Source organism: Schistocerca nitens, chromosome 4 (assembly GCF_023898315.1).
Source record: "Schistocerca nitens isolate TAMUIC-IGC-003100 chromosome 4, iqSchNite1.1, whole genome shotgun sequence".
NCBI classification, from domain to species: domain Eukaryota; kingdom Metazoa; phylum Arthropoda; class Insecta; order Orthoptera; family Acrididae; genus Schistocerca; species Schistocerca nitens.
The window spans coordinates 67,234,502-67,258,534 of NC_064617.1; the positions used below are offsets into that span (position 1 = coordinate 67,234,502).

The 24,033-nt window shown below is 38.4% G+C and overlaps 1 protein-coding gene across 3 annotated transcripts in view; it reads right to left on the bottom strand.

The window, feature by feature from the left end:
* Positions 1–24,033, bottom strand: part of LOC126251486 (PRKCA-binding protein) — a 100,718-nt gene that overhangs the window by 69,191 nt on the left and 7,494 nt on the right. For 2 of the 3 annotated variants that reach the window (XM_049951941.1, XM_049951940.1), the window contains 2 exons: positions 11,709–11,820; positions 8,688–8,816 (listed from right to left, as the gene is read on the bottom strand). In XM_049951941.1, coding sequence (XP_049807898.1) covers positions 8,688–8,816; positions 11,709–11,820 — 241 coding nt within the window. Of the gene's footprint in view, positions 1–8,687; positions 8,817–11,708; positions 11,821–13,871; positions 13,959–20,154; positions 20,254–24,033 lie in introns of all 3 variants that reach the window. The other variant, XM_049951938.1, reaches the window with a different exon arrangement.

Genomic DNA, 24,033 nt, shown 5'->3' on the forward strand with positions numbered 1-24,033 from the left:
CACAGACATACATAGGGGTATGGTCATCATAATAAAATAGCGGAAATTAGAGCTCGCAGGGAAAGATATAGGTGCTGTTTTTTCCAGGCTGTTAAAGAGTGGAATAACAGAGAGGCACTTACATGTGATTTGCAGAGTATCCATGTCGATGTAGATAGGGATGTATTAACTTCCATAACCATAGTTGCTATGATGATATCATGATCACTAATCCCTGTCTCTATACTGATGCTGTCGATAAGGTCTGGCCTGTTTATAGCTAAAATGTCTAAGATATTTGCATCACATGTGGGCTGCTGAACTAGGTGCTCAAGACAGTTTTGGGATAACATGTTCAAAACTACATCACAAAACTGTCTACCCATACCACCCATACTCAGTAGGTTAAAGCCACCTCCAACTAGTATTGCACCATACTGACCATAAACTTTGTTTGAATGACTCTAGAATTGTCACAACAAAATCATGTGGCCAGTAAAAAACAACAATTAACTTGGTTTCACCTAGACCCGTTATACGAGACCAGGTAATTTCACTGTCACACACCTGCATTCCTAGCCAGCAAACCGGCTGACTCCCTCTGAGCTCTCTGCCTCCCACCTCCCAGCTCCCTCTCCCTCCACACACACCACCCAACACTACACTGTCAATCTAGCTGGTAGTATGTAGTGCCACAGGCTCTGTGTGTGTGTGTGTGTGTGTGTGTGTGTGTGTGTGTGTTATTTTATTTTACTCTAGCTCGTCAAAGGATAAAGTCTGAAATCTAGCAAATTTTCTTCCTTTTTTGTGTGCCTACTGACAACTCAATGCTTCTGCTTTTTGGCAAACACTCTTTTTTAAAATTAAAACCACTAAAGACTATCACGCTGGTGCGATACATTAAATCTCACCTTCCCCAGTAAGGACATACATGAACGTGCAGTCTGAAGTATGGAGAATTATTACATAAAACAATGGAAACTCACAGTGGCAATGTGTGCTCCTATTGTAGCAGGCTGGCAACATTTCAATAAACTGGCCAAAATATTAAAAGAAATAAAATGAAGCGTGCTTTCAGGAAACAATCCAAAAGGCTGTCTAATAGAAAAATGTATATACATGGTTAAGCACTAATGACCATAAATTTAAGATAGCACTGGATATCTCTACAATTATATAAAGACAAGTCACTGTTTAATGTTGTTACCAAAAATCTCAGAAAGGACATGAGTGATTTGCTTCAAATTTTTACAACACACTTTAATAAACATTCAGATGGACATAGGCTGGATATTTTTAAAATATATATGTTAAGTATTGTATACAAGTATACAGATCGCTGGCAAAACTCTTGAAATGTTCTTAACCAATTTACTTCAAATATTTACATGATACGCTAATAAAACTTTTGACGGACAAACACTGCATATTTTTTTAATATATATGGTATAAAAATATATATTCAAGATGTATACTGCTACATCAAGGTAGTCTGATGTTCAATATTGTTACCAAAAGTCTTGAAAAGTTATTGACTGATTTACTTCACATTTTTATATGATACTCTGATGAACATTTGGAAGAACATGGGCCACATTTTTAATTATATATATATATATATATATATATATATATATATATATATATATATATATATAAAAACAGAATATCATTTAAAATTGTTACAAAAATTCTCGAAGAGTTCTTGATAAGTATTACTTCAGACTTTTACACAATGCTCTCTAATAAACACCCAGGTGGTAAAAGGCCACATATATAAATATGTATATAACATGTACAGGGGAAACATTATCATCAAAAATCTTGGAAAGTTCTTGATCGATTTACTTCAAATTTTTACACGATACTCTGATAAAAATTCAGACAGACATTGTCCATATGTAATATTAAACAACAATGTGCAGGTATTCTGTTAAAACCAACTGTGGAAAAGAAAATGCTGTGCTGTGCAAATATGCCGTATATTTTTCCTTTTCACAGTCCGTAATAATTGGAATAGTGGGACATTTACAGCATTAGACAAATGGTTTCTCCCATATCTGAAATTTGTCCTTACATATAATTTTAAACAAGTATTGTGTGCACAACAATGTGCTGTTTTGTTTTGTTCCTCACAGTCAGTTTTAACAGAAAACATGAAAGTTGTATATATGGCTTATCGTCTGTTCTTTTAGCATTCTTATACAGGGTGTTACAAAAAGGTACGGCCAAACTTCCAGGAAACATTCCTCACACACAAAGAAAGAAAAAATGTTATGTGGACATGTGCCCGGAAACGCTTACTTTCCATGTTAGAGCTCATTTTATTACTTCTCTTAAAATCACATTAATCATGGAATGGAAACACACAGCAACAGAACGTACCAGCGTGACTTCAAACACTTTGTTACAGGAAATGTTCAAAATGTCCTCCGTTAGCGAGGATACATGCATCCACCCTCCGTCGCATGGAATCCCTCATGCGCTGATGCAGCCCTGGAGAATGGCATATTGTATCACAGCCGTCCGCAATACGAGCACAAAGAGTCTCTACATTTCGTACCGGGGTTGCGTAGACAAGAGCTTTCAAATGCCCCCATAAATGAAAGTCAAGAGGGTTGAGGCCAGGAGAGCGTGGAGGCCATGGAATTGGTCCGCCTCTACCAATCCATCGGTCACCGAATCTGTTGTTGAGAAACGTACGAACACTTTGACTGAAATGTGCAGGAGCTCAATCGTGCATGAACCACATGTTGTGTCATACTTGTAAAGGCACATGTTCTAGCAGCACAGGTAGAGTATCCCGTATGGAATCATGATAACATGCTCCATTGAGCGTAGGTGGAAGAACATGGGGCCCAATCAAGACATCACCAACAATGCCTGCCCAAACATTCACAGAAAATCTGTGTTGATGACGTGATTGCACAATTGCGTGCGGATTCTCGTCAGCCCACACATGTTGATTGTGAAAATTTACAATTTGATCACGTTGGAATGAAGCCTCATCCGTAAAGAGAACATTTGCACTGAAATGAGGATTGAAACATTGTTGGATGAACCATTCGCAGAAGTGTACCCGTGGAGGCCAATCAGCTGATGATAGTGCCTGCACACGCTGTACATGGTACGGAAACAACTGGTTCTCCCTTAGCACTCTCCATACAGTGACATGGTCAATGTTACCTTGTACAGCAGCAACTTCTCTGATGCTCACATCAGGGTTATCGTCAACTGCACGAAGAATTGCCTCGTCCATTGCAGGTGTCCTTGTCGTTCTAGGTCTTCCCCAGCCACGAGTCATAGGCTGGAATATTCCGTGCTCCCTGAGATGCCGATCAATTGCTTCGAACGTCTTCCTGTTGGGACACCTTTGTTCTGGAAATCTGTCTCGATACAAACGTACCGCGCCATGGCTATTGCCCCGTGCTAATCCATACATCACATGGGCATCTGCCAACTCCACATTTGTAAACATTGCACTGACTGCAAAACCACATTCGTGATGAACACTAACCTGTTGATATGCTTGATGCTAGTACTGTAGAACAATGAATCGCATGTCAACACAAGCACCAAAGTCAACATTACCTTCCTTCAATTGGGCCAACTGGCGGTGAATCGAGGAAGTACAGTACATACTGACGAAACTAAAATGAGCTCTAACATGGAAATTAAGCATTTCTGGACACATGTCCACATAACATCTTTTCTTTATTTGTGTGTGAGGAATGTTTCCTGAAAGTTTGGCCATACCTTTTTGTAACACCCTGTATGCAGGAGTCACCTGCACTTTCTTCCAGTTGCTTGTGACTCTGCACTGGGTGAGAGATTCGTGATAAATGAAAGCCATGTAAGGTTTCAATGCAATATAGTACTCTTTGTAAAACCAATCTAGGATTCCATCTGGACCTGGTAACTTACATGTTTTGAAGTGTTTCAGTTGTTTCTCTACGTCACGGGTGCTTATCATCATAATGTCCTCTGTACATGAGTCTATACGATGGTCAAACGACAGTGTGTTTGTACAAGTCTACTGTGTGAATGATTTCTTAAATGTGGAATTTAAAACTTCAGATTTTGTTTGGCTAGTTTCAACTGCTACACCAGACTGTTCAACAAGAGACTGGATGGAACCTTTAAACTTGCTTAGTGATTTTACATAGACCAGAATTTTCTTGCGTTCTCAGCCAGATCATTTTCTAAGGTATGACGGTGGTACTAGTCTATGCTACAAGCACAGATATTTTCACAGATTCTTGAATCTCTACTAACCTTTACCTGTTGTCACCTGCATGTTCTCTTTTGAGCCAAGATTGCAACAGCCTTTGCTTCCCCAGCATTTTCTGTATATCATTGCTAAATCACAATGAGCCTTTTCTGTCTGTAATCCACTTACTAGGCATATACTTGTCCAGAGCACAATTTAAAATCTGTAAAAGCTTTTCCATAATTCATCTATTCCATCATACTGGAGCTAAATGATTGCAACTCATTGTCTAAGTGAGGTGCTCACAACTACTTATCTGCTCTTTCTAGCAGAAACACACTTCTAGTCTTCTTGACTCATACACACAAAGTGTTGATGCTAATTACAAGGGATTAGAAATTGATCCAATATTTCTAGATTTCCGGAAGGCATTTGACACTGTACTTCACAAGTGGCTTGTATTCAAATTGCATGCTTATGGATATCATCTTAGTTATCCGACTGGATTCACGATTTCCTGTCAGAGAGGTCACAGTTCATAGTAACTGACGGAAAGTCATCGAGTGATTTTGCTCCATTCCTCAAGGTAGTGTTATAGGCTCTCTGCTGGTCCTTATCTATATGAACTCTTTAGGAGACAATGTGAGCAGCTGTCGTAAGTCGTTTGCATATGTTGTCATATATCATGTAATACAATCATCAGAAGATCAAAACAAATTGCAAAACAATTTAGAAAAGATATAAGTATGGTGCAAAGTTTAGCAGTTGACTCCAAATAACAAAAAGTGTGAGGTAATCTGCACGAGTTGTGAAAGGAATCCGTTAAAATTCGGTTACATGATAAATCAATCAAATTTCAAGGCCTTAAATTCAACTAAATACCTAAGAATTACAAAGACAAACTACAAACAATTTACGTTGGAAAAAAACACTCAGAAAATTTTGTGGGGAAGGTGAACCAAAGACTAATTTATTGATAAAACACATAGAAGATAAAACAGATCTACTGAAGAGACTGCCTACAATACACTTGTCCGTCCTCTTTTGTAGCACTGCTGTGTGATGTGCGATTCTTACCAGATAGGATTAACAGCGTGCATCAAGAAAGTTCAAAGAAGAGCAGATCGTTTTGTATTATCGAGAAATAGGTGAAAGAGTGTCACAGGTGTGACACAGGATTTGGGGTGGACGTCATTGTTTAAACAAAGGTGTGTCTCATTGCGGCGGGATCTTCTCACAAAATTTCAAAGCCCAACTTTCTCCTCCAAATCCGAAAATATTTTGTTGACACAGACATACATAGGGGTATGGTCATCATAATAAAATAGCGGAAATTAGAGCTCGCAGGGAAAGATATAGGTGCTGTTTTTTCCAGGCTGTTAAAGAGTGGAATAACAGAGAGGCACTTACATGTGATTTGCAGAGTATCCATGTCGATGTAGATAGGGATGTATTAACTTCCATAACCATAGTTGCTATGATGATATCATGATCACTAATCCCTGTCTCTATACTGATGCTGTCGATAAGGTCTGGCCTGTTTATAGCTAAAATGTCTAAGATATTTGCATCACATGTGGGCTGCTGAACTAGGTGCTCAAGACAGTTTTGGGATAACATGTTCAAAACTACATCACAAAACTGTCTACCCATACCACCCATACTCAGTAGGTTAAAGCCACCTCCAACTAGTATTGCACCATACTGACCATAAACTTTGTTTGAATGACTCTAGAATTGTCACAACAAAATCATGTGGCCAGTAAAAAACAACAATTAACTTGGTTTCACCTAGACCCGTTATACGAGACCAGGTAATTTCACTGTCACACACCTGCATTCCTAGCCAGCAAACCGGCTGACTCCCTCTGAGCTCTCTGCCTCCCACCTCCCAGCTCCCTCTCCCTCCACACACACCACCCAACACTACACTGTCAATCTAGCTGGTAGTATGTAGTGCCACAGGCTCTGTGTGTGTGTGTGTGTGTGTGTGTGTGTGTGTGTGTCTGTGTGTGTGTGTGTGTGTGTGTGTGTGTGTGTGTGTTATTTTATTTTACTCTAGCTCGTCAAAGGATAAAGTCTGAAATCTAGCAAATTTTCTTCCTTTTTTGTGTGCCTACTGACAACTCAATGCTTCTGCTTTTTGGCAAACACTCTTTTTTAAAATTAAAACCACTAAAGACTATCACGCTGGTGCGATACATTAAATCTCACCTTCCCCAGTAAGGACATACATGAACGTGCAGTCTGAAGTATGGAGAATTATTACATAAAACAATGGAAACTCACAGTGGCAATGTGTGCTCCTATTGTAGCAGGCTGGCAACATTTCAATAAACTGGCCAAAATATTAAAAGAAATAAAATGAAGCGTGCTTTCAGGAAACAATCCAAAAGGCTGTCTAATAGAAAAATGTATATACATGGTTAAGCACTAATGACCATAAATTTAAGATAGCACTGGATATCTCTACAATTATATAAAGACAAGTCACTGTTTAATGTTGTTACCAAAAATCTCAGAAAGGACATGAGTGATTTGCTTCAAATTTTTACAACACACTTTAATAAACATTCAGATGGACATAGGCTGGATATTTTTAAAATATATATGTTAAGTATTGTATACAAGTATACAGATCGCTGGCAAAACTCTTGAAATGTTCTTAACCAATTTACTTCAAATATTTACATGATACGCTAATAAAACTTTTGACGGACAAACACTGCATATTTTTTTAATATATATGGTATAAAAATATATATTCAAGATGTATACTGCTACATCAAGGTAGTCTGATGTTCAATATTGTTACCAAAAGTCTTGAAAAGTTATTGACTGATTTACTTCACATTTTTATATGATACTCTGATGAACATTTGGAAGAACATGGGCCACTATAAAAACAGAATATCATTTAAAATTGTTACAAAAATTCTCGAAGAGTTCTTGATAAGTATTACTTCAGACTTTTACACAATGCTCTCTAATAAACACCCAGGTGGTAAAAGGCCACATATATAAATATGTATATAACATGTACAGGGGAAACATTATCATCAAAAATCTTGGAAAGTTCTTGATCGATTTACTTCAAATTTTTACACGATACTCTGATAAAAATTCAGACAGACATTGTCCATATGTAATATTAAACAACAATGTGCAGGTATTCTGTTAAAACCAACTGTGGAAAAGAAAATGCTGTGCTGTGCAAATATGCCGTATATTTTTCCTTTTCACAGTCCGTAATAATTGGAATAGTGGGACATTTACAGCATTAGACAAATGGTTTCTCCCATATCTGAAATTTGTCCTTACATATAATTTTAAACAAGTATTGTGTGCACAAGAATGTGCTGTTTTGTTTTGTTCCTCACAGTCAGTTTTAACAGAAAACATGAAAGTTGTATATATGGCTTATCGTCTTATGATTAGAACACTACTACAGAATCTAAATCATCCAAAACTTTGTAACAGTACATGTCCACAGAGTAAACAATGTGAAATACTGTCATTGAAGCTACTATACTCACAGATCCAGCAACTAGAAGGGGCCTCTCTCACACACCATATACCAATGGTTCCAACCGATTTACTCCCTCGTTTTAAGCAATTTCAGTTCCCAACCAAGGTTTTGTTTGCAATAACAATAAACAAGGTTCCAGGTCAGAGATAAGGGACAGGAGGACATGGATGGGGAGGGGAGGATGGCACAGGAAACAGGCACAGAGTGGAGGAAGGAGAAGATAAAGTGAGAGGGTATGCCACAGCATTTATATGGATCATTTTACTGTTTGCTAAGCTTCATTTCTCTTTCCGCAAAATATGTAACATGCGTTATTACTTCTTCTGAGGACGACAGGTTTATTTTTATCAAAAACTAGGTACAAGTTTGAATTAATTTTTGGCATGCAACTGGTTGGCTGTATAAGTCCCATTGTATCCATATCTCTTTAGCAAGGGATCTTACATAATTATTGTAAATATGCTTTGTATTCATTGAACATATAACAGTCGAATATAAAATGAAACATCAGGCAGAAAAGTGTCCAAGACATAAATGTCAAAATGTATAAAACTATGTGACACTTCTAATATTCTCAGCTAGAAATTTCAAAGAGAGACCTCAGCAACAAACAAACAAACAAATACTACAGAAATATCTCACTGTCAAAGCTGCTTAGTCTTTTTGAGAACTGTATATTGAAACACCTTTAACCTCTATGGCCAGGTCTAGAAACAAGAATAATGAGTCAGTTTGCTCCACTTTGGTCAATTCAATAACTTAACAAGTTAGTATTTCAAAGACACAGTTAAGTTTCAGTACAAATATAAATTACAGCAGGATAAACATTTGTGGCTGTTCTTGCAAAGTAAATCTAATTTACAACTTGCCCAGAGAACATCAGGATACTGGCAGCACAGAGAAAAGCCGAATGAATAAAATGTCAGTAAAGTACAGGAAAGTGAGGAAATGACCACAAATATATCTTACCTTGCATGCCTGTATCATTTTGGCAACTTCTACTTTAGTCTTCCCTTTCACTGACTGGCCATTTACACCAACAAGCTCATCCCCACTTTGTAATGTGCCATCTTTTGCTGCTGGGGTGTTGTCAAATACCTGGTGTATAAATGAAGGAATTTACTTTATGGTAATAAAGTAAAAAATGGGCATAAACAATAACATACACTGGTGTCCAAAATTAAAATAACAAATGGAAATTTTGCAAGGTTGTGTTTATTTTGCCACAAAACAGTATAAAAAGGTGATAGTAAAGTAGAAACAATGTAAACGAAAGAGAATGTAATCAACTGCAACATGCATAATGGTAGACAAAAATGTTCTTCATTTCTTTCCAACTTAATGGATTTGCACGCACGTTCTGACAACTGATTAATGTGCTCAGTATGGGATGTGACCACCTCTGGCATCAATACAGGTTTGACAACGATGGGACATGCTGTGAATGATGTCATCAATCTCATGTTGAGGCAATAACGCCTATTCTTCCCGCAGAGCTGCTCACAAGTCCTGGAGAGTGGTGGGTGGATGCTGAGATGATACAACCTGTCTCCCTAGTGCACCCCACACATCCTCTATGGGATTCAAATCTGGAGAGCAAGCAGACCACACCATGCCTGCAATATCTTCCATTTCCAAAATGATATTAAGCACCCATGCTCTACGAGGTCGGGCACATCATCCATCAATACGAAGTCTGGGCCCACAGCACCTTGCAAAAACCGTGTGTGAGATCCCAAGATCTACTCGCATTACCTAACAGCAGTTAAATCTTGCTGATTCGCCCATACAATTTCATAAAAAGGTGTTCGAGTGGTCAGCATAATCCTTGCCCACACCATTAGGGATCCTCCTTGGTATCGGTCTCTTTCCACAATGTTAGGGTCCCGTAATCATGTTCCAAATGCCCACCAGATGTGAATACACCAAGAATCGCTCTCCAGACCAAATCAGGATTCATCTGCGAAAAGAACAATGGCCCACCATTTGACTGTCCAGGGGCATGTTGATACCTCCACCCTGGATGTTCCTTTCTGTGGAGACATGCCAAGAGGTAAACAGACAGCAGGTATCCAACAATAAAGGCCACTCCGCTGAAGCTTTCTGCACACCGTTTGCCTCAATACAACATGGCCATGGGATGCTGCAAGGTCAGATGACAGTTAAGGTGCAGTATAAAGGCAGTACCATCATGTCCTTACAGCCAAATAACAATCCACTTTTTCTGTTGTTCAGTGGTCGGTTCTGTCCTGGTCTCTGTGATACAGTTTCAGTCTCTATAAACTATCGCCTCATCCTAAAAACAACAGGAAGATTCACATTAAGCCATTGAGCCACATGAGTATGCAACTCTCCTGCTTCCATTCTTCCTATGGCCCTCCACAGCAATGTCCTGCACCATCTATGACTGTATACACAGTGACTGTGGATGTGGGACTACCCTGCAAACAACAATACCACACTTGATCATGCCCTGATGTCATTGCTGGCGTGGTTGTCCATTGATTGGAATGCCATCTTCCATGCAGAACACAATTGTAATGACATCTCTTGACAGTTTGTATGATTATATTGTGAATTAGACACAGGATGGGAAAAAAGTAGTTTGTTGCTTTAATTTTGGACACCAGTATATTTTAATAAACAATGGGTGAAAATCATGGAAAAAGTTATGGCAAATAAGAAAAATAGGAATATCCCCATGAGCTCCTTAGAGAAGGAAAAATGCAAATCAATAAAATTTTGGTGAAATGGCACTTTCACTCTTTAGATTTTACACTGATAAGAACACAAGCGGCACATAATAATATATTACTACTGTAGGATGCAGAGCTTTGGTTTGTCTCAACTGAGCAATTGATAGGTGTGTTTTATTGCTTGTTAGAAATAAATAATTTTTAAGTCGTGATATCATCAACTTTAACACAATGAACATACTTTATTATACCATTACTAAAACATACCCTGCCTTGTTAACAAATGCCAACTGTGTTTCACTTCTTCACAGACTAATGAGAATGTATAAGAGCAGTTCTTTTATACAGACTTAAACAGATTATCAGTACAAAAGCAGAAGGCAAAAATTTGTGGAAGTTCTTCCACAAAACTTGCATCAACATTGACTTTTAAATTATTCTGTACCACCAAACTAGTGTTCAATATATGAGAAGTAGTAGCTTCTCTCTCTGGGATTTGTCTTTGTTATTTTCACTTCAGATTAAGAGATGTGCACACGGCAAGCCGAGCCACATAATCCATTTTCACAGCTTTACCAGTTTGGTTCCCATATCAAATGCATATGGATGAACAGACTCTACATAATCACGAAGAAAATGGAGCAAGAGTACACAATATCAACATTTTCTTTTTCACTGAATAGCACTAGTTGTGTGTCCTGTCCAAACAATAACAACAACATATACTAACATAACATATACTCAAAACAGTCACAGCTCCATCACAAACCAAAACAGCACCTACTGCCATATCATAACGAATAAACATAAAATAACATGAAAAGTACTGAGCTCAAGTATTCAAGAAACATCCTTTGTTTGAAAGACTTTCAGGCTCTATAGCTACAAGCTACATTAAGAATGCATTTAACCCCTTAAGAGACAATACAGGAGATTGTGTGTGTGTGTGTGTGTGTGTGTGTGTGTGTGTGTGTGTTGCAGGGGGGGGGGGGGTATATGAGCAGCTGTGCTTTCACAGGGATGAAAAGCTCAAGGATGACAGGAACCAACACCTTATTTAGTGTGTGGTTCCTATTCCATACCTCCCTCTATACAGTGAGTTGTTATCTTTGCTCACAACTTTGTTAATGAATTTATATTTGTCAAGTGAAATGAATTGTTAGGCAGCCACACTCATCTACCTTGTGATTTTGAACTTTAACTTTTTGTCCTATTCTGCCTTGACACACTACAGACTAATTTCACATACATATTGCTCCACAACAAATGAACAAATCAATTAAAACTATAGTACCTGCACAATATAAAGACAAGGACACAATGGTGCTCCTCCTCCAATGCTGATTCCAATCAAATTTGAATTGTCCTTCGTAATAGTGACACTCCCAGATGTCACTGTCATGCCCCTAAAACATTCCACAAAATTTAAGTACACTGGAACTTAATAAGCAGCGCAAATAAGAAAAAATAGGATGATAAATCACTCACTATTTGTGGATCAGATATTTCTAAATACTTCCAAATATATTATGTTCTACACTGTTACTACATGTCAGCATAAAACAATATTATAAGACACTGCTAGTACAATGACGAAGCACATTGCTTCACATGATACTATTAATAACAGCAAAGTTACATTTAACACAGTATTATGAGGACTTCCTATAACCAGCTAACCATGCATGCTACATTCTCACATGTTCTCTAAAGGTCCTAAGCTTCAAGTTAACATAAAGGGAAAATTTTAATAAACTCCATTACACTTGTATCTACTTTGTACATAAGGTAGGTATCACTTTGAACTTCAAGTTCCTCTTCTTGTTGAACATAACTGCAGTCTTCTTCTTCTGGCTCTTCTGCATCCCCTCAATTATTGCAAGAGGAAGTATGATACACACCATACAATATTAGGCAAAAATGATACAAATAATTTGCATGTTTTGGTTAAGAACAAGCATGTACCACACAGCAACTCAAGAGTTGTTTTTTGTAGTTTTTGGTCTGAAAACCAGTTTTCTTCAGTTCTTCACACTACACTATCATCATCCTATTGTTGATATGTTTGTCTAGCACTGACAGAGGTATGCCGTATAGACTGACGCACTTGCTAACCCTGTCTGTGCAAGTTGTGTGGTGAGACTCCAATTGCTCACCATCTTCACCCAATACTTTTTTGCGTACATAAAAATGTGCACTTATTTTAAAGTGACTATACTTTGTACTCAGTTCTGTAGTTTCTGTATTACTATCAGACATTTACAATTGCAATAATTAATTTAAAGTTCATAAAAATAAGACAAACCTATGAAGGCCACGATGAAGTTGTGTTAAACAAGTTATCTGAAAATGTCTTTTTAAAACGTCTGTCACATTTTTTTTTTATCAACTGGACAAAAATATTGCACTGGAGAAGAATTCATATCCTGCTCCAGTAAACAGGGTCTACTAAACCAACAATGAAACTCTTTGTGAAAAATCAGTAATAAAAGGCTTAAGATGTTTGTGGTAATAAGCAGTGGAAAATACATACTGCTGCCATGGCGATCATAGACTACATTAGCAATAAAGCTGTTGAAGCAGTACCATTGACTAAATGCTTATGTTCTTCAGAAACGGTCATTCAAAGCAAAAAAGTACAGTAAACATGGGCTCTAAAATGCATATCTTAAGAGCTATGAGCACCTCCTGACCTTTGACATGGTGAAACAAATCTCTTCTACTGTAAGCTCTTTGCTGAAGTAGTAGCATGGACCAAAACAAGAAAACCAAATGTCCTGTAAAAATGGGCTCTAAAGCATATGTCTTAAGAGCTATGAGCATCTGTTCATCTTCAATACTGTGAAACACATCTCTTCTACTGATCAAGTACTCTTAACTCTTCACGGATACATTATAGAGTCCATGTTTACCAGACTTTTTGTTTCAAATGATTGTTTCTGTCCTATCCCTGAATAATGATCATTCCTCCTGAGACATCCAGTAAAACTTGACATAAAAGGAACACAAACTCTGCAGTTTCACCTATCAACAATTAAATCTCTAGTTCTGCATTAATCCTTAATATGAGTTATACTTTTCTTCATTATCCAAGTGTAACTCCCACTCTTTAAATTCCCATCCAGTGCTTTTCTGGAAATAAAGGGCTCCACAGAAATTATTTCATACTGAGAGTGCATACTTGGACACAGTACGATACTGAAAATAGGAATACGGTGGTACTTTTAGTTGTTTATTTGATTTCTGTTTTTCTAACTTTTCATGTGTATGCTGAACTAGACACAAATTGCAGTTACAAAGGACATAACTGGACATTTGGAATTGTGACTTCAAGAAGCGAGTAAGCTGATACCTACACAAGGGATGACTATAATGAACTACCATGTGGATTTTTAAAATATTCTGATTACAGTTTCATTTTATAAGTGCACTAATTATCAAAGTCAGATAAACTTACAATGTATTTTGTGTTAAATTCAGATGTACTAGTGAGCTTCTTTCACTGTTGGTTTCCTCCACCTCCTCTTCTTCTTCAATGCATTTACTTTAGGCAAAGACAAAGCAATATAGAAACAATCAAAAATTGATGTAAATTCTAAAATGCAATAATAGGAACACACACACACAATAATCCCATTTCAAAGAGCTCTTTAACTAAAATTATGGTTATATTGATGGAAAATGGAATATCACATATACATAAGAACACGTAATTTCTCACACAATAAAAGAAGTCTGAGAAGTGGTAGTTCTCCTTCAGAACAAGTCTGCCCCATCCTTGACCCCCATCCCCCATACTCACACACGGAGCTGCTATTGTCTCCTGCAGCCAAATTAAAAATTTCAAAAAATTCTGAGGCAGGATAAATGTCAGCTTTTGACACATTCTGTACTTTCAGAATGATAGCAAAAAAGTCCAGCAAGATTAAATTTCACTTGAACCCAAAACTGGGCCTCTGAAGAGGACTGCAGCATCTGTAAGGCTAAGGCTGTGTTATGAGGCCATTTGGGTTCTGTTGGGTAAGGGATTTGGTAGTGTTACAAGCACAGCAGATCAACAGAACAGAGCTTGGCAGCTACATCAGGCTGATGGAAACACCTAACGTTTAGCGAATAACATTACTCCAAAGTGGGAATATGAGGCTAAGGTTATCACGTGTGAGCATGTTCTAAGGTTGTGATGGTGGGCAAAATTCTCAGTTTGGGAAAGTGAGACTCGGGGACTGCTGAACAAGAGTGTACTGAAACAAGGGTACAGATAAAACAAAGTCTCTGTTTATATCAGTGAAGGAATGAATATTAAGCATAACACATTATTAACAACGTTTCATTAGAAACAGAGCAAAAGCTTGGAATGACCGTGGACTATGAAGGAAATTTGTGCGCGCACGCCGCGCGCACACACACACAACTATGCTACCTGGCTGCTGAGGCCAAACTGCAAGCAGCAGCATATGATGGGAGAAGCAACCAGGTGGTGGGGGTAAGGAGGAAGCTGGGGTGGGGAGAAAGAGGGATAGCAGGGAACAGTAAAGCGCATACAAGGATGAGGTGGAGAGATGGTACGGCAGCTAGGTGCAGTTGGGAGGTCAGACAGATGGCAGGGGTGGGGGTGCGGGTGGGGGGATAGCAGACAAGGAGAGAAGTAAAAAGACTACGAGTGCACTCATGGAATGGAGGGCTGTGTAGTGCTGGAATGGGAACAGGGAAGGGGCTAAATGGGTAAGGACAGTGACTAACGGAGCTTCAGGCCAGGAGGATAGCAGGAATGCACGATATATTGGAGGGAGAGTTCCCACCTGCGTAATTCAGAAAAGCTTGTGTTGGCGGGTAGGATCCAGATGACACAGGCTGTGAAGCTGTCATTGAAATGAAGAATGTCATGTTGGTCACTGTGCTCAGCAACTGGGTAGTCCAGCTGTTTGTTGGCCACAGTTTGTCGATAGCCATCCATGCAGACAGACAGCGTGTTGGTTGTCATGCCCACATAGAATGCAACACGTGTGAAAGTTCAGCGGGCAGCGGAATACCTATGTGGGAGTGGTGGGAAGGATAGTGGGTTTGACATTCCTCATTTCAGGGCACAAAGAGAAGTAGCCAAAAGCCTGCCGGAGACTGTGATTCAACTGCTCCAGTCCTGGGTGGTGCTGAGCCACAATGGGAATGCTCCTGTGTGGCCGGACAGTGGGGCTCTGGGAGATGGTGGGTGACTGGAGACGTAAGGCACAGGAGATCTGTTTCTTTATATTGGATTTTACATTGCTCAATTTTGCCAAATGGCTTTTCTTCCATACCATAACCCAGTGCTGCTTTACTTTGTTATTATTTTGTAATGCATTACTACATCCTGGATTTTCCATTGTTTGAATTATCATGTCTTTCACTGTAACTGATTTATGAAACCTCAAAAATCAAAATTAGGATGGCAACATAGAGACATGAACCTTTTAAAACAAAGAGAGCATAAAATTTAGAAACACATTATACTGCTCTCAAACTACAAGTTTTAAGACCTAAATAAATTATTAGTGACCCAGCAATATCTGTTATGCTCAGGTTCATGAAATTTCTCAATTTTACAACCACTGTGACATACATATTCCAGCAAATACTTCAGATAAATTAAAATAAACAAAAACAAGGAAACAAGGCAACTCCGTGGCTGTAGTGGATTGGGTTCGTGTCTTTCAAACTGGCTGGCAAGCTTGGGTGCATTTGAGAGTAAATGTTGTTATAAGCGTGTGTCTATAAACTAGAAGAAGAATACTGTCAATAAGAAAAAATGTTCAAATGGCTCTGAGCACTATGGGACTTAACATCTGAGGTCATCAGTTCCCTAGAACTTAAAACTACTTAAACCTAAGGACATCACACACAACCATGCCTGAGGCAGGATTCGAACCCGCGACCGTAGCGGTCACTCGGTTCCAGACTGAAGCGCCTAGACCCGCTCGGCCACCACGGCCAGCTGTCAATAAAATTCTTCTGGGCTGTTGACTGTGGGTTCCCCTCTCTCGCCTATTGCAGCAGACACCTTCAAGCACACTTTTGAGAAACAGCTGTCCCATCTGCACCATTATGCCCCGATTCCTAGCTCCAATATGCTAATGATGCCTTCATCACCTGGTCACATGGAAAGAAAGAACTACAGAATTCCCATCAACATCTCAATCAACAGCATAGTAAAATACAATTTAATATGGAGATTCGAAAGAATGGGGTGCTGATTTTCCTACGTGTTAAAGTTTACCAAAGGCCTGATGGTAAACTTGGCCCAGAGTATACAGAAGAGCCACCAGCATGGGCAGGTACCTCCACACCTCCTCCCATCATCGCCCTATGCAGAAGACATTCGCCCTTCACACTTTAAACAGGAGGGCCCACAGGATCAGCAATGATGAACACCTGAAGGCAGAACTACGAAATGTCAGATCCATTTTTGGAGCCAATGGTTATGGCAAGAATATGATAGATGAAACTATGATAACAAAGCATGAAGGCAATAGGGAAGAGCAGAAGGATGCACAGAACGTTGCCCTACTACCATGTGTACAAGTGGTCACTGAACGTATGGGCAAAATTTTCCACCAAGCCGACATCACGCCAATATTTTGGAACAATAACTAAATAAAACATGTTCGAGGCTCAAAGAAAGATGCGGTTGACAAGCTAAACATCGTAGAAGTCTACGAAATCGGTTGCAAATGTGGACGTCTGTATGTAGGCGACACAGGGTAGCCAATCAGCAAACGAATTGCAGAGCATAAAATATATATCCATCTGGGACAACATGCCAGATCAGGAGCGGCGGAACAGATCAGAGGTGGCCGAACACCAGGATGAGAGCGATAAACAGGTAATATTCCAAGCAGCCCGCATACTGGCAAAGCAGCCAATTATACTGAGGAGGAAGATCAGAGACGTGATACAAATAGCCAAGTGACCCACCAACATGAATAGAGAGGACGGGTATACATTTCCGGCAGCAGTGATAATGCTACAGGAGGACAACACGCACAAAGCAAATCACACAGGAGCACAGGGGAACTGTGGTGATCGTATGTACACAGAGCGCAAGCACTCCACAGCCCGCACCTGGCAACAAGTAAACAGCACTATGTCACAGCCACCACCTGCTTCTAATTCACCTGTTTTCACCAATGGCAAGAAATAATATAAAGACCAATCAAGTACATCTTTACCCACTGATGACATGAAATAATATAAAGACCAATTATGAATGCCTAACATCCCTCCTCCTATCCTCAAGTACCATGTCAAATTACGAAAACAGCTTCCTCTGCTAATATACAATATCTTAAGTCTCTCTCATTCAGCAGGCAGCTCAGCGCATAGTCCTGAGGAAGGTCACCTGCAACAGTGGCTGAAACGTCAGACTATTTTATATATTGACAATGTGGTCAACAGCCCAGAATAATTTTGTTGATAGTTACAATGGCCGTGGAAGCCTACGATTATACAGAAGAAGAGTAGTACAGCACCTCATAAGCTACTAATAGTTCTGTACTGTTATAGTTGTTTATACACATTACACCAGTCAACATTAGATGTGAGTTTGCCTTTCATGATTTTTGTTTGTTGTCTTACACTGAAAATTTCATTATTGCAAAATTGCATAAGCTAAACTAACATACCCAGAAAAAATAATCTAGATTACCATAACATATGACATAGAATAAGAGTGAAAGACAATAGTAACAATTTAAAATAAGCAATTCTCATTAACATACTAAAAACAAATTATAGAAATAATTGCATCACTTTTAAATATAAAACTCATTTAGCAAATGAAGCAACTGAATGTAATGAACAGGTAAGGCCAATGCATTCTGAGATGCTGGAGTTGGCAGTTTTTGTGTGTGTGTGTGTGTGTGTGTGTGTGTGTGTGTGTGTGTGTGTCCCTTTTAGTGATAAAGTCTATGGCTAAAAGCTTTATGTAAGTGTCTTTTAATTGTGCCTCTGTGCAACTTGACATGTCTTCTTTACGGTAAGTAGCAATCTGTCTTTTCCTACATTGTTTATAAAATAACAAATGATAGTACAAATGCTTGGAATAACAAGGAAATCATACTGAGTACACTAACTCAACAGTGGACAATAATTTACACCACCTTACCAAAGATATGTGACTATGCTATTATGATATTCACAACATAGTGTTCCCATAATTTGAATTTATCTGTTAATGTCTGAGGAGCTATGTTGTTTGTGAAATTGATAGCATGTTAGCAAATCAAATAATGGACTTGAAAATGCAGCTTCAGCAACTAAAGTACGCAAAACTTAGAGTTAAATGTGCTTCCATTGATAATACTCAAATAGTATTAATACATTTTACTACGAGCGTTGTTCAGAAAGTAAGGCCTGATTTTTTATAAAACATAAACCATTACATATTGTTTCAAGAAACTGTTTTTATTTAATTCCTTTGTATTTTTCTACATTGTTTTGATACTTGTCTGCACATTTGTTATAATGTTCTACAAGTTTTTAATCAATTGGTCATAGACATCTGCTGCCTTTGAGGATAAAAAGTCTTTAACTGCTTCTTTTGCCTCATCATCTGTTGCGAAGCACTTGTCACCGAGAAACTCCTTTAGGTAGCGGGACAAGTTAAAATCACTCAGGGCCAAGTCTGGACTGTAGGTGGGTGGACAATCTGTTCCCATCCAACAGATCTGATCAGACTTTGGGTGTGAATGGCAGAATGGGGTCATGCAGCAACAAAACTCCATATGACAGTAGACCACGCGGCTTATTCTGTATTGCACATCAAAGTTTTGTCAGGTTAACACAGTAAGCAACTGCATTTATTGGTGTCCCTGGCTGAATAAACTTGACTAATAAGTCTCTGTATATCTCAAAACACAGCTGCCATAACGTTGCATGTTGAAATTGGCTGCTTTGGCCTTGACTTTGACTGGTGATGTTATCTGAGAACATTCGGTTGACTGACATTTAGACTCTGGGGGTCATGTGAGAAATCTGTGTCTTGTCCCATGTGACAATGTTCTCTAAAAAGTGATTACCTTCCTAGAGATACCGATTCAAAAAATTAAGAGCACAAGCTGTTATTTCCATTTTGTTTTTCTCATTACACAGCCTCAGAAACCAATGTGTGCACAATTTATGAAAGTCCATCTTTTCAGAGACAATTTGTGTGAAGTTGTTCTACTCACATTCAGAAACTCCAATGCTGAAATTGTGAATCGCCAGTCTGCACAAATCTTTTCATTCATGGCTTTGACCAAATCTGAGATCACTGATGGTTGGCCTGAAAGAGGTTCATTAAGGACTTTTACCCATCTGTTCTTGAAAACTATCACCCACTTACAAATTTTCTTGTCATTCATTGTGATAAAGCCATATATCTCACTTATATGGCAATGAACTTCTGCTGCTGCAACATTTATTGCTGTCAGAAACTCAACCACTGACAGTATTTCACAGTTGGCAGGCTGAACAACTGTTTTAAACATTTTGAGCTGACACTGCGAACAGTACACTGCAAGAATATTAAATCAAATAGCATTGTTTGGTGAGCAAAGCATGCCTAGAGTTGGTGCGCATGTGCATTTCAGTGTTCGTGACACATCTGATTAGCTGCAGCAATTCGGACCTTACTCTCCAAATAACCCTCGTATCATGAACTTCATGTTACATACTTTCATTGTAATCAGATGTGATTTTTACATGTTCCAGTTAATACGTCTTCTTACCTGTCACACAACTTTTCTCCTTCACTTTTTGAATCAGTCTTCCTGCATTCTTGGATATGATCTTCCACTTCTTTGCGTTTGTTCTCAGATGGAGTTGGTCTACCCAACAAATATTTAACATGCTAATGAAGGAAGAACTTTTAGCAGTAAAACCTCTTCATTTGTTCACAAAAGGGATTCAAAAGCTAAGGGAACTCCGAAATTTAAAATAATTTAATTATGAAAAGATAGCTCTAAAAACAGTTCCTCCTTTAAACTAAGAGACCATTCTCAACAATTACAGGATTTCAAAAGATTGTTACAGAGACATATCTGAATTTACAGTCAAGTGAGTTAATATGCTTCAACTAACAACAGATATGTACAACTGTGATGCTCCATTAAGTTGTTCACATGGTTACGATCATTACATTCAGAGCAGTTACTAAAGCTTGCAAGATTGAAAATTTTATCAAACCCAATCATTAAGAATTCCTAGATATGTATAAAAGGCAAATCCACTCTCGCTATAACAACACACAAATAATGTATACATACTGGAACTGTTATTTTATTCACCTCAGAAACAAATATAGCAGCATCTGACCTTTTCCTACCTTCTCTCAAAGACAAAAATTTTGATGATATGATTAATTCACAATAAATACCAGAGCTCATAACATGGAATATTACTGACATTAATTAAACTAAAATGTAGCAGATTCTGCAATACTGCAAAGTTTATTTTACAACCACAAATATAACTGATAACAATGGCAAACTAGCACTATATCAAAACTATGCTACTTTTTAAATGAAATTTTTTATCCATCTAGCCATTATGGCGCCCTTTATCCAACTAATGTCAGATCTGAACTGATATTCTGTCACTATTATGTGGAGAACTGACCATAGCTGTGTATAGGTATTATTAAATAAGATCGCCATTCCCCTAGCTACTGCCAGTTCACCCTGGGGATGAATCCATGCACCCCTTGTGTCTGTGTCTAGTGTTCGTCACATGATCTAATTTAATAACATTTTTCAATTTTTTTAGAGGATATGTATCTGAGATACGACTTGGAACCACCCCAGTATTTATTTACCTTGATGGATGTGGAAAGCCACCTAAAAACTACATCCAGGTTGGCTTGCAAACCAGGCTCCATCATTAATCCCCAAGGCAGATTTGATATGTGGCCAGCATGCCTTCCCATGACCCAGAAGCAGGCACTTTAATGTGCTCGACCATCCAGATGCGATGAAAATTTTTATTGCTTGTGTGCATGTAACAACTATGACGGTAGTTTGAAAAAATCTTGGAACGGAATAGAAAAACAGTACTTACATTACTCAAACTATTTTTATTTTTCGATGTAGTCTCCTTGTAGATTAATGCACTTGGTCCAACGATGTTCCAGTGCCTTGATCCCATCTCAAAAATGAGTTTCGTCCAGGCCTGCAAAATAGTTGTCAACTCCGGTCATCAATTCTTTGTTTGAAGCGAATCTTCATCCACCAAGAAAAATATTCAGTTATGAGAAGAGATGGAAGTCTGACAGAGTCATATAAGGTGAATAAGGCGGGTGTGGCAACAACTCATACCTTAGTTCATGTAATTTTGCCATGGCGACAGCACATGTGAGCGGGCACACATGTCTTGACGGAACGACTTTCTTCCTTGCTAAACCTGGCCTTTTTTTCGAATGTCTTTTGTAGCAATTTGACCAGGAGTTTAGCATAGTATTCTCCATAATCTACAAACACAATCCCCATAGCATCCCAGAACACTGATGCCATGACCTTTCCCACTGAAGGAATTGTCTTTGCTTTCTTTGGTGGCGTAGAATCAGTATGTTTCCACTGCTTTGACTGTTGTTTTGTCTCTGGGGTATAGTAGTGCACCCAAGTTTCATCGGTGGTCTCAAACCAGTGCAATAAATCTTGTTCGTTTCTCCTAAAACGGGCCAAACATCGTTCTGATATGACCATTCTCATGTGTTTTTGATCCAGTGTCAAGAGTCGCGGCACCGATCTTGAAGATAATTTTTTCATTTCTAATTCTTCAGTTAAAATGTGATATACCCTTTTGGATTACATCTGGCAAGCATGAGCAATTTCATGCACTTTCAATTGGCAATCCTCCATGACCATGTTGTGCACTTTTGCAATTATTTCTGGAGTAGTGATACATCTTGGCCAAACACTGCGCGGGTCATCATCTAAGCTCTCCTCACCAAATTTAAATTGGAAATTGGCATGAATATCATTTGCTTTCAAACCTTTCTTTACAAAGTATCACTGCTCAAATCTCAGTTTTTTCCATCTTTGCAAATCACTATGTGGGAACAACAACAGAGCCATGTCAGAGCCACAGCTCTCTTCCAAGAGCACTGACGTGGCACATGTTTACAGGCAATAATCCAAATAATATCAAGTGAACAACTTGTTGCGCTAGCACTGACTTTGCGTAGTGATTCCAAGAACTTTTCAAACCACCCTTGTACTTTCTCTTCTATAGTTTTTAATTTCCTATTGACAAACAAGGACATTGATAATGACATGAATGTTTGCTTACACAATGAATGCAGCAGGAATTAACCATGAATCTCCTTAGGGATCTATTCTGGCATTCCCCCAAAAAGATGCAGAGAGAAAAATCGGAAACAGGTAGCTGACAATTTTAAAAAATGTCTAAACTATTTGCTGGCATCTCATAATTATATGTTTCAAGAGAAATCATGTGTTGCAGACCAAAGGAAACCTCATTAGCCCCCCCTCCCCCCCCCCCCTACAGAACAGGACCATGAAGCATGCCTGGGTGGATCAGTTAGTAACTGCACCTCCTACAAAAAGTAGCAGGTCCCAGTCGGGAGCTCCGTATTAATCTTTAAAACAGAAGGGAATGTGTGAAATATTTACCTTTTACTTTTTATTTTCTAATGTGTAGATGGATATAAGATGTTGCTCAGCAACCCATCGTTTTTAAAAACGATAGCAAAAATACTGACCTACTCATGTATGCAGTGCAAACTTAGTGATGTGCCTACATGTAATTTTTGAATACAACTGTGAAATATTTTGAGTGACAAATTATAAAGCAAACAAATCAATTTACCCTCAAGCATTTGTGTCAAAATGAACAAGAGGAAGTGGTGAAACAAGTAGCAAATGTTTTGACATGTAATAAAGGACGGAATCGTCAAATTTAAATCTAATTCACTATTTTTTTTCCAAATCTTCGTTCCTGTACTGTGAGTATTCTGTAGTCAATCTATCACTTAACCTCATTGCCATCCATCTGCCAAATACTTGTACACTGATCCAAATTCAGAAAGTTCTTTTATGTTTAGTAATAGGAGATTGTATTATGGCAGTTAGCCTCTACAAGGGGGCTAAAATGGCAGTAAAATTAATGACATTACAGACTAAGCTCAAATGAAGCCTACAAAATACTGTACCTCTGGGTCTGCTAAATATTTATTAACTGTATATATGAGAAAAGAACGTTTGGTTCTAGGGTTGCATCTGACAAATGGGGGATTCTTAAGATTACAAGTATTGTGTTATGGTTGTTGTCGGTGATAGCACATCCAAGAGAATGAAAGTACTTTTTGGATGATTGATGCATGTAGTGAACGAAGCAAAGCTGTTATTGGAGATGAGCATAAGTAACAAAATACAGTCATAAAAGCACTGCAACCCCATTCATTAGTTTTACAGTTGTGCTTCTGAACATACTGTTATTGCAATAAAATATTGGACATATCAATAAACCAACCACAGTGCTTCACATCTAACTGGCTGCTATAATAGAATATACGATGGTATATGGATCAAATTACACTACACCTCTTCTAGGTAATATTCACAGTAATATAACAGCATTCAGTTTGACAC